This window comes from Gekko japonicus, unplaced genomic scaffold (assembly GCF_001447785.1).
Source record: "Gekko japonicus isolate JY-2015 unplaced genomic scaffold, Gekko_japonicus_V1.1 scaffold1295, whole genome shotgun sequence".
Lineage (NCBI taxonomy): Eukaryota > Metazoa > Chordata > Lepidosauria > Squamata > Gekkonidae > Gekko > Gekko japonicus.
Window position 1 is genome coordinate 108,456 of NW_015168688.1, and position 12,114 is coordinate 120,569.

A 12,114-nucleotide genomic window follows, 5' to 3' on the forward strand; every position below is an offset into this window, starting at 1 on the left:
GGGAAAGAGGAAATAGTGGGGGAGGGGGAAAAGATATGCCCCCTGCAAGTTCTTGCGGGTCTCCCGCTTGTATATTCTGTAACTAAAGCCTGGGGCATGGCTCTCCTCTTTTTAAACATACTTCCTATGATGGGGGGGGGGATCTAAGGAGGCATGAAAATTCAAGCTTTCTGAAATTACAGAAACTAGTCATTCATTGGGCAGAACTAAATGTTACATGAAACATTACCTGCTGTTGCTGTTTGTTTCTTCTCCCCTCTTTCTGGTGCATGTTGTATATTACATAATGTGAGTTCATTATGTTGTGCAGTCCCTGTCCTCATTTCACATCATTGGCTGTTAGTAGTGGGGCGGGTGGGGAAATGCACAGTCTGATGACATCACATCACATAATAGAAGAAGGAGACAGAATGGGCAAAGCTCTGTGTTTCTTGTACCCCAAATCTTCATTGTACTCCAAATTTGATTTTCCCTCCCTGATGTTTCAGTCCTCACTGTACCATTATATGAACATCAACTTGATTTCATACTAATACTTAGGTCTTTGTTAGCTTCTCTTCTGTGCATTTTAGTCACAACATGCTATGGTCCTCTGAATTCTGAAGTAGTTAACTCCCTTTCCTCTTAAGGAGAAAGAGCCTTTCTGCTGTCTTTATTGGGTTCAGAATTGAACCCAAGAGAACAAATTAAGCCTCCTGCTGACACCTCTTTAACTTCAGCTGTTATCAACACAACAGTGCTGAAAAGGGAAGTAATTAAATCTTACTCCCCAAGCCACAAGGAGAATATGATTCAAGCTACTGAGCTGGGGTTTGCCTCATTTGGGAATTGAAGATTAAAAAGACGCAAAATATCATTTATCCCTTTGATTGCCACTACCTTCAAAGAGGAAATTTTGACGGAGGATTCAGAATATCTGTTAATCACCTTTTTCATTCCTCATCCATATTTATCTAACATGATATCATAGCAACACTGGGAGCTAGGGCTGCCAGGTCCCTTTGAGAAGCTGGTGTGGGAATAGGGGAGATGCTCTGGGAGCTGGAAGCATCACCCCCAATGTGCTGCCGTCACCGGAAGTAACATTGCACGCTGTGTGTTCAACGTTCTGTTAGGGGGAATTTCCTCCCATCAGCCAGCTGGCCAGAGGCGGGAAGGAGCCCGCAAAAGCAGGAAATCCCCCACTCCAAACTGGGGGCTGGCAACCCTCCTGGGAGCTATTGGTCAGTAGTGTTATGAAACATGACAAAAACATCAGGGTTCTTTCCTCAGTCTCTAAGGGGTCTTGCTGGCATCACATAGAGTGTTTACTCTATGGTTTAAAAGGGGAACTCAGAGCTGGATTTAAGTTAAGTAAACTACTGTTTACAACCCCAGATTATGAGCAGCCAGTAAAATTTTAAAAGTACTACATTTCAAGTTTTATATAATTAGTTAAAAATATAAATTTTTGGTAATTTGATGGAGCTTCAAACTTGACATAGCTTTAGGGCCTCAGCATTGTGTAAAGGAATTCAGCATAGACTGTAGAATGTACGTGGCCATTTGCTTCAGAAGAGGTAATAACTATGTGTTGAATTAGTAACTTGTTTCAATATGTATTTTTCAAACAAGAAGAACATAATTGATCACTTAGTATGCTGAGGCTGCTTCACCATAGGTAGGCCCTTCATTTTATCAGTATGTATTTTGTTCAAAATTATGAATACTTACTACGTCCATAATAATGAGTGCATATTCAAAGTTAGTAACATAGTCTTTGTGTATGTATGGTTACCAAGAATACCTAGACCTGACACAGAGACAAATGCCATGACCTTCAATCAGTGGCTTGTCAAATAAGGCTCAGAACTAGTTTATTCTGACAGCCATAGCAATTAGATATTTTAATTAAAAATCGGCTACCACAACCAGGTCATTCTGAAACAAACAGGGAAGTGTGTGTGAAAGTGAGAGACAACCTCAGAGCTCAATTTTCCTTCTTCCTTTTAATCAGGAATGTTTGTACCAACTCAGAGAACAGAAGGCATCTCAACGTCAGATATTATCACCAGAATCGTACGTGATTATGATGTGTACGCCCGTCGTAATCTTCAGAGAGGATACACTGCTAAAGAGCTGAATGTTAGTTTTATAAATGTAAGTGCATCAGTCTTTTATTTCTTTGGACTTAGGTTCAAAGCCTAAATTAGATTAGAAGAAATGAGGGGGTGAATGGAAAGAGAACAAGTTTTGCATTCTGTTTGACAGTATTCATTAATTTTAGTGCTCTTCAGAAGAAGTCAGTATTACCCATTCCTGTGTCACATTTACAGTTTGAATGCTTCAGATGTGAAGTTTTTGCCTTTATGAACACGCAAGGGGGAGGGAATTGTCATTGTATATTAAGATTACCTATGACTGTTCTACTAGGCATATACACACCCATTGCCAGCAGCAATTTTCCAGCATGTGTAAATTTGGAAAAATCAAAATATGGACCAATATGGACCTACACAGGGAAATGTATGCATCATATATGCCTTTAATGCCTGAAAACTTTCTTTGGTTTCTATTATGAACATAGGCTATAATTCCCTTCACAATGATCCTCTATGCAGCAGGTTTTGAATCACGTTTCTGCTTTGGGACACACAATAACTGAAGGCATCCCTTCTTCTCTGGACTCTGAGGGCCAAACTGTGTATAACACCATTGAAACTTTATAAGGAAAAGCAGTTGAGGGGCATTTTAAACTGAGGAAATAATGCAGGTGAAACTGTCAGCTCCCTCTTTGCTCAGCACAGTGGCCACAAATCCATATTGGGGACCTGACTTTTAGGGCCAAAACAATGTATCCAGAGTTCAAATCACAGAACCGTAAATTGGCCCTGAGAGATCAGTAGAAAAATATGCTCGGCTCTGCAGGTAACCCCAGCATTTCCTTCAAAGATTCCAACTTCCAAGGGACAGATGTCAAGACAGATTGGGGAAGTGGGTTACAGAAACACTGCATATTTTCCTCCATGAACACCATCTGCTTAAAATTGGGAGATAGGGTAGAAAGAAGGCATAAGATGCCCACAGTTGAACACTCCGTCTGTTGTTTATCACCTGCAATGTCTACAGTGTCCAAGCCTCTCCTACTGTATCTTCACTTAGCTCGTTCCACCTCAGACTGCTCCTACTGCTGGAAGCCAGCTCTCCCATAATAGCTAAATGGGATGTCATATTCTGAGGCAGTATACTTCTGAACATGCTTAGGGTCAGATAATAGGAAAAGATTATTGCTGTCTTGACTGTAGGTTTCCACAGGCCTTTGGCTTAGCACTGTTAGAGTACTGGACTCAAAGGAGACAACTCACTTACAGAGTATAGAGGTGGTGTCTGCACCTCAAGTATCAGTGTGCTCCCCCCAATTAATTTCCTTTTTTGTTAATCTGTCTAAATTAACTTCTGTGCCAGATCCCCCCTAAATCAGTTCACCTGCACTTAATGTCTTCAGTTCATTAACGCTCTCATTCCACCCCAATAAAAAAAATTCTAATTTTCCCTCTTCTCGCTAATTCTTACTAAAAGCTGTCCTTTGCCCACTCTGTACAACAGTAGCACATTCTTCAGTTCTGTGGCTTCCAGGGAGAACAAAGAAAGCACAGCATTTTATTATTTATTAGAATGTTTAAACCCACCTTTCTTCTTGGCTCAGAGTAGCTTACAATAATAATTATAACATAGTAAGGTAAAACCAAGATAAAATAACAAACCTCAAATTGCTCCCTTCCCACCGAAAAAGATGCCTGCTCTTCATGACCATCAAAAGCCGTGGCAAACGGACCTTTTGATGTGCTAGAGATGAGGGAGCAGCCCTCCCTCTTTTCAGAGAGACCGTTCCACAGAGTGGGAGCCACAGTGGAGATGGCCCAGACTCAGGTTGATGTCAGTGACACTACCTTAAGTGGGAAAACAGCCATCAGGTGGCAGGCTGAAGACCGTAGCTGGCACATGGGAAAATATGGACTGAAATTCAAAATGGGCAACCACTATGCCAGCCAGCCTGCCTTCATTATGCTGTCCCTCCTGGCTCTTTCACCTAGCAGTCGTGGAAACAGCACTTTGATACTCCTTTGAGCAAGCCCAGCAAACCCTTCTGCCATCTATATTTGCACTAGCTCCGGAAGTTAAAAAAAACAAAACAAAAACAATATACTGAATTGCCATCCGAAAGGCAAAAAACAAGAAGCTGACGATTTCCCCACCACCACCAAAGGCCAAGCCTTTTTGCTTGTTACATAGAATGAGATGGTAGACTAAGAAGAACTGTGAGCTGTACTGTTATAGGCTGTTAATTTTTTTCAGTTCTCACTCGTGCAATAAATAATTTTAAAACATCATCCTCCAAGTATATAATAAATTAATGCTTCAGGAAGAGGGCTACCCTAAACCTTTCTTCTTGATAGGCTGCTTTACTACACATTTTTGTAGTATGAAGTGACACAAGTCTGGTATTCCACCCCCTCAGTTTCCTGCCTCATTGTGGTTAATGAGTAAAATAGGACTGATACCACACAACTGTTTGTTGTAATAAGATGAAGCAATGTTATCTAATAAAGCAACTCTCCTTTTCCCATAGAACAAAAGAAAAAACTATGGATAAATACATTTAATTTTCTTAAACCGTTACTCTTAGCAGGATTCAGCAGCCCCATGGTGTTTTCAGATTGCATACTGAATATTTAGAATTAACAGTAATGCTATTCAGATTACTTGCTGGCTAGGTAATACTTTCAGCACAGTCAAGTTTTTTTTCATGCTTTGCAGCTTTTTGATTTGTTTATATTATTTTACTAGGAAAAGAAATACCGTTTTCAGAATCAGGTAGACAAAATGAAGGAAAAAGTCAAGAATGTTGAAGAAAAATCTAAAGAATTTGTGAATCGAGTGGAAGAAAAAAGTCACGATCTCATTCAGAAATGGGAAGAGAAGTCCAGAGAATTTATTGGGAACTTCTTAGAACTATTTGGACCAGATGGAGCTTGGGTACAACTTCACCATTCTTTAACCTCTTCGATATACTTGTAATTCGCTCCATCTCTGTTAGCAGCAGAGCCTAGAAAATACTTCTTTGTAGTAGGTGTCTTATAATTACAGTTGCATGGTGATTTATATTACGTGTATTACCACTATGAATTAGGCTTGCCAAGTCCCCCCGTCGGCGAATCGGGCCCCAGGGGGGAACCCCACCCCCAAAGTACGCAACGTGCACGTCACCCAGAAGTGCACGTCACCCAGAAGTCACCCAGAACCACACCGGGCATGCTGGGGGCGGGGCCACAGTCATCCGAGGGAAAACTCTATGGTTTCCCCTCGGATGGTCATGGCCCCGCCCCCAGCAAGCCCGGCGTGGTTGCGTCACTTCTGGGTGACGTGGTTGCGGTGCGCGCGTGCACTCCAGGAGTGAGCTGGGAGTCCCCCACTGCAGCAACAGGTAGGACTTGGCAACCCTACTATGAATACTGGGGCCAAGCTGAATGAGATATTGGAAATCCATGCTTAGATCTCCCATCTCTTTAAACTTTCTTAAACGGGGGTTTAGATAAGAACTAGTGTTGGGTAAGATTTAAACATTTTACCTTGTGCCCTTTTCCCAATATTACTAAGTCACCTGGAGGCCCTGTTTCCCAGGGCAGAGGCTTCACATTGGCAACAGGCCTACCACACAAGAGTTTTTTGTGCACTTTCCTCTTTCAGCTGCCATTTTCCCTCCATCCCCCCCCACCCCTGCTGCACTGTTGTAGGGCTTTTAGTGTTATAGCACTTTAGTAATTACAAATTTTTTTTAAAAAAGCCTTCCAGTGCTGCAGTGGGGGGGAAAGCACCTGCAAGAAACAAAAATAGCACCATTGTGGCTGGGACCTTGGAAAATAGCCATCTTCCCATGTAGGCCATGAGATAATGCATTTGGACTGTACTCTTCCTAATGTAAGTTTGAGAAAGAGTGTACTGAGGACAGGAAAGAGGTGACTGGAGCATGATTAGAACACACACACACACACAAAGCACTCCAGTTAGGAAGCTAAACCAGTCGAGACAGCAGAAGATCTGTTATTGAATCTCTAGTGTGTTTTTCCATTCTAAATAGTAGCACTGGGAAGCTCCAGTTTGGATAGAGATTGCGGTGTGCAGAATAAACTCTCCCCCACCCCCGGCTGTATTCACAAATTACCTTCCTAGAGCTGATATTTGCTACACTGGGAAGACATATAGGCACCACCTTCATCGGGCAAATCACAGTTTTAGGGAGTCTTTTGAGGTCAAGAAGACATTGTGGATGTGGGAGAGCACTAATCTTCCCATGCCCCACAGTTCTAATCCAAAGGCTGCTATTTAGAAATGGAAACTCACTTGATAGAGAGCCAGTCAAGGACTCTGTCATCTAGTTGGACCTACGAGTGTAATTCCCAGACTTTTTGCCACGGCATGTAAAGTTGCTGCCTGTGAAATGCAAGTTTATTGCAAGAAATTAATTTTAAAAAACCAAAGTTTCTGTAAACCCAAGTCCCTACCCCCAAAGAATGCCTTCCCCTACTCTTGTTGCTTCATACGGCATATGATATTTCATTCATACGGCATATGATATTTCATTCAATCATCCTCTGTAGCTCTGTGTGTCAAGATATCGACAAGAAAAAAAGAAAAGTCTTATACTGTGAACATAAATACTTAATCCTACAGTAGCTACATTATGTTGATCAGGGCTTTTTTTTGTAGAAAAAGCCCAGCAGGAACTCATTAGTATAATACGCCACACCCAACAGCAGAAACTCACACCCCCGACAACACAGCTTATTAGCATATTAGGCCACACCTCATGCCTTCCCTTGGCTTGCCCGGGCGCTCTGTGGCTGTGGAACCACCGGGCAAGCCAGTCCTTGGACAGGCCAGGGACGGCCTGCCTCGGAGTCGCTGGGGGGTTTGCTCTCCAGGCCTTCCCTCTGTACCCACACACACAGAGGTCTGGCTGTAGTGGGTGTGGCCAACTCTGAAGCCAGCTGGAACTCCATTCCTGTGCGTTCCTGCCCAAAAATAGCCCTGTGTTGATGCTTTGGTGAAGATAACTTTCCTGTATTTTTTCCCCCTTTTCCACTTCCAAGAGGTAGTACCTTTTTTAAAAGCTTGATTAAGGTACTGAGGTCATATGATATGCCATACAGAAAATAGTAGCGATAAGGAGCTATCCTATTGGTATTGTTGGCAGAAGGTAGGATAAGGAGATGTTTAATCTTCTATAACTAATTCGCCTGTCAATGCTCAAGGTAGTGTCGAGTTGAAAAATGGCTCAGAAATAATTTTTTTTTAATAAAACAAAAAAAGAAATAAAAATTGCATCAAGACCCTTTGTAGAAATGACTAGTTAACATTACAATAGCTGCTTTATTTTGATGCAGCAGCTAAAATAAAGAGATGTTAGCTTTTCAGTTCTGATTTTTTTATATACCATATGATGGTCAGGAGTATCTTCTTTAGGAGAATGAAACAATAAGCACAGACAGGAACATCACTCCCAGAGAAGTAATCTCTAGGAGAATGGTTGACAACCAGGGGTGGGTGGGTTGGTAGAACATAACTCCTCCGCAAGAGTGACATCAAAAGGTTTTGCTAGATAAATAATTTAAATAAATAGTTGCCTTTTGTTAGTTACTGTTTCCTCTTTATATAATTTTTATGTAATTTTATGCATTTGGATCTAATTTTTATCCTTTTTTTTGTTTCCTGTGTTTCCATCTAGTCCTTTTTTATCCTGATTTTCCTGGGAGCTCAGAGTAGCTTACATTATTTCCATTCCCTACTTTATCCTCACAACAACCCTGTGAGGTGATTAGGTTGTGAATGTGTGACTGGTCCAACATCACTCAGTGGAGTTTCCATGGCAGATTGGGGATTTGAACCTAAATCTACTGGATTCTAGGTCAACATTCTAACCATCACACTGGCTCTAAATGTTTCTGATATATGGGGTTGCTTTAACCCACAGTATCTTTGGTTTGCAGTGTGTTTATGGACACTGTGAGCATTACCTTCCTTGTATCTCTTTAAAGAACAACAATAATCCCACTTTAGATCCCTTCCAGTCCGGTTTTCGCCCGGGGCATGGGACGGAGACAGCGCTGGTCGCCCTAACTGACTACCTCTGGCGCCATCTGAATCGAGGCGGTGTGGCGGTATTGCTGTTGTTAGATTTGTCGGTCACGTTCGATACAGTCGACCACCAGCTGCTGACCTGCCGCCTCGCCGATGTGGGGATACAGGGGCTTGCCATTTAATGGCTTTAAAGGCACCCACTTGAATGCGGTGTGCCTCAAGGGGCTGTGCTTTCCCCAATGTTGCTCAACATCTATATGCGCCCCCTTGCCCAGATTGCTCGGGGGTATGGGCTTGGGTGTCATCAATGTGCAGATGACACCCAGCTCTATCTGATGTTGGGCGGCTGGTCGGACTCCAGCCCAGAAGACCTAAACCAGGCACTATAGACCATGGCTGGTTGGCTTAGACTGAGCTAAACCCAGCGAAGACAGAGGTCCTGTGTCTGGGTCGGGGTGGTCGTGGAGTGGGGTTCCCTCTCCCGACCTTCGATGGGGTGCCTTTGGTGCCAGCGTTGGAGGTTAGGAGCTTGGGAGTGCGCCTGGATTCCTCCTTAACTATGGAGGCCCAGGTGGCAGCCACTGCCGGCTTGGCCTTTCTCCATCTTCAGCTGATTCGGCAGTTGGTCCCCTTCCTCGACCACAGCAACCTAGCTACAGTGATCCATGCGACGGTCACCTCGAGATTAGACTACTGTAACGCTCTCTACATGGGGCTGTTTTTGTCGCAGATTCGTAAGCTGCAGTTAGTGCAGAATGCTGTGGCCAGGCTTCTGATGGGTCTCCCTAAATGGCACCACATCCGACCTGTGCTGAAAGCGCTGCACTGGCTGCCAATAGCGTTTTGAATCTGCTTCAAAGTGCTGGTACTTACCTTTAAAGGGACCGCCGTTCCCCATACATACCCCAGAGAGCACTACGATCGGGGGCCCAACATCGTCTTGTGATTCCAGGCCCCTGAGAGGCCAGGCTTGTGGCAACCAGGGCCAGGACCTTTTCGGTGGTGGCTCCTACCTGGTGGAATGAGCTCCCAGAGGAGATCAGGGCCCTGTGGGACCTTCACAGTTCCGCAGGGCCTGCAAGATGGAGCTCTTCAAGACGGAGCTCTTCCGCCAGACTTTTAATTAGGAGCCGCCACTATCATATCCACCAACGACCGTGAAGGACGGCCCAATATAAAACTTTTACAGTACCATGATGGACCAAAATGGGCTCTGGGTTAATATCCCCTGGGTTAATATTCTCAAGCCTTCATCTTGATTTGACTGAAGCAATAATATTACTGAGCACTTTATTAATATTAATCTGATAGTTTTATTTTGATTTTAATGTTTATACTGGCACTTGATGCCCTTGTTGTAAGCTGCCCTGAGCCCACTCGTGGGGAGGGCGGGATAAAAATGTGAGTAATAATAATAATAATCATTGAAAGAAATGCTTTCCATCAACATAGATGGGTTAGCTCCAGGGAAACAAATTCTGTCTCTACAAATATTAATCCAGATAGATTTAAATGAAGTTCATGAGATTTATTTTTAATTATTTGGTATGTGCAGAAGTGCTAGGAGGGTGAGGTGGGTTTCCCCCATTGAGAGTTAGGGAGTGTAAATCCTTTGCTATGTTTGGCCGTTTCCACATAGATTATTTGCCCCAAATTCAGTGCTGTTGGAAAGTGGGGTTGTTGTTTTTTTCTGCTTCCCAGCAGTATTATGCATTCGGCCTCATGGAGTTGCCCTAGCTTTCCCCTGATCTTTACTAAACCTGCTTTGCACCCAAAATCACAACAAAGGCTGGATGGATGTTGTAAGGGCAGGAAAATCTGGTTTTCTCTGATCCCATCCATCTGGCAGTCATTTTCCCCTCAGTGACCATTTTCCCCCTCTGCCATCAGTGGAGCTGTTTTTGTTTTTTTAAATCAAAAACTGAATACCATTGTAACAATGTGTGTAACAGGTTCTCTGAATTTCTAGCTTTCATATGAAAAAAGTAAGTCTCTATCACTTTTTGTTAACGGACGTATACAAGGAAAGCCAGAGCCCTACAGTGAAAGAGGCTTAGAGCCTTTTTTTTTTTAATGAAACCTAGGAATTCAGAGGACCTGTTACACGAATTGTTGTAATATTATATTGATTTAGTAATATTAATTAGCTGATTTTTTTAAAAAAAACCTGAAAAATCCTGGTGGGGTGGTGGCTGCTACCAAGGAACACAGGTAGGAAACTTTGGGGAAACCTGCCATGTGAAAGTCCCATTGTTGCCGTGCTGTATTGGTAGCTGCCATGGGGAACCATCATATGCCTGTCCCTGTGTGAAAAACACCCTTCTACTTTCTAGTTCTTCTTGTAGAGGCAGTCCCTTGGCCACTCTTCTTTTCTGCTGGTTGTGGAACTGTTATTGTGTAGGAGTAGTTTAAAACAAAACATGCCACTAGTTTTATTATTATCTTATTTAATAAAATTTATACCTTGCCTTTCTGTCCTAACAAGGCCCACCAAAGCAGCTAACAAATTAAAACATGTAATAAAATTGCATCTTTAAAACCAATGAAAATTCTTTAAAACAATTAAAACCAGAACTAAAATACATATAAAAACATTGAGTAGGAAGGAGGGATCACAGAGGAAATAATCCACAAGAGTAACACACAATCTCAAGACAGTCTGGTAAGAAAAAATATATACAGATGAGTGCTAGATGCATCTAGCACACATCTGTATATATTTTTTCTTATCAGACTATCACAGAGGGAATGCCAAAAGAAACAAAAAAAGTCTTCACCTGCTGGTGGAAGATGGCAACAGACGATGACAGAGGAGTTTCCTTGGGGATATAGTTCCAGAGTTTTGATACCACTGCTGAGAAGGCCATCTCTTGCATCACCACCTGCCTAATCTCAAAAGGCAGGGGCACCTAAAGCAGGGCCTTCAGAGATTACCCAAGTGGTTGGATAGGTTCATAGTTGAGTAGTCTTTCAGGTATGTTGGTTCCAAACCTGATACTGCTTTAAATGTCAGCACCAACACCTTGGATTGTGCTAAGAAATAAATTTGAACCCAGTGAAGATGGGCCAAGACCATCCTATGACCCATTCCAGTCAATTCTGCACCAATTGAAGTTTCCAAGCATTTTTTTCAGTGATAGTCCTATATAGAGCGCATTGCAGTAATCTAATCTGGATGTATCCTGTGCATCTACTAGATCTTTCCTGCCCAGGTTAGTAGCTAGCTAACTACTTGAAGCTGGTCAAATGCACTTTTATAGACAGCTGCCACCAGCTAATGCAGCAGTAGGTCTGGATCCAAGAGCGCCCCCAGACTTTTCCTTCAAGGGGGGTACAGCCTCATATAGACCAGATGACACTTTAAATCCTGGGTCAGACTTTCCACTCACCAGTAGCACTTCCTTCTTCTTACAATTAAGCTTCAATTTATTAGCCCACATCAAAACTGCCTCCGGGCACCAGTTTGGGGTCTCTACAGCCTCCCTGGGATCAACTGGAAGCACAAGATAGAGTTGAGTGTCATCTGTATATTGGTGACAACTCAGCCAAATCTCCAGATGACTTCACCCAGCAGTTTCATATCTATATATCTAATAGTGAACTGGCCCCCTCTGTGCAGATCCTTAAATCCGGACATTGGGGGCACTTGGGGGGGAGGGAGAGGTTTGTGCACACCTGGGGCAGTCCCCACGTGTGCACAAAAATCCTAAATGGTGAGAAAAATTTCGGGGGATGTTTAAATCCCCCAAAAGTGCCAGAGCGTTCCGTGCGCATGCGCACGGAATACTCTGCGACTGAGGCTGCCGCCGCCGCTTGGAAGGGAAGCGGCGAGCCGGGAGGGGGGGCTAGAGCGGCGAGGGCTGAGCAGCTCGGCACTCGGCCATCGGCTCGGAGCTGGGGGTGAGGGGGGAGAAAACTGACGACGACGCTAAGGAGATAGTGCCGGGTTTGGCTCGGAGCCGGGGGTGAGGGGGGGACCGCTGCCGCCGCCGCTAC

At 43.5% G+C, this 12,114-nt stretch overlaps 1 protein-coding gene across 1 annotated transcript in view; it reads left to right on the plus strand.

Annotated features, from left to right (window-relative positions):
• Positions 1-12,114, plus strand: part of PCYT1B (phosphate cytidylyltransferase 1, choline, beta) — a 60,741-nt gene that overhangs the window by 46,496 nt on the left and 2,131 nt on the right. Inside the window, exons 6-7 of the mRNA XM_015415442.1 lie at positions 1,997-2,139; positions 4,828-5,016. Of these exons, the coding sequence (XP_015270928.1) occupies positions 1,997-2,139; positions 4,828-5,016 (332 nt within the window). The remainder of the gene's footprint in view (positions 1-1,996; positions 2,140-4,827; positions 5,017-12,114) is intronic.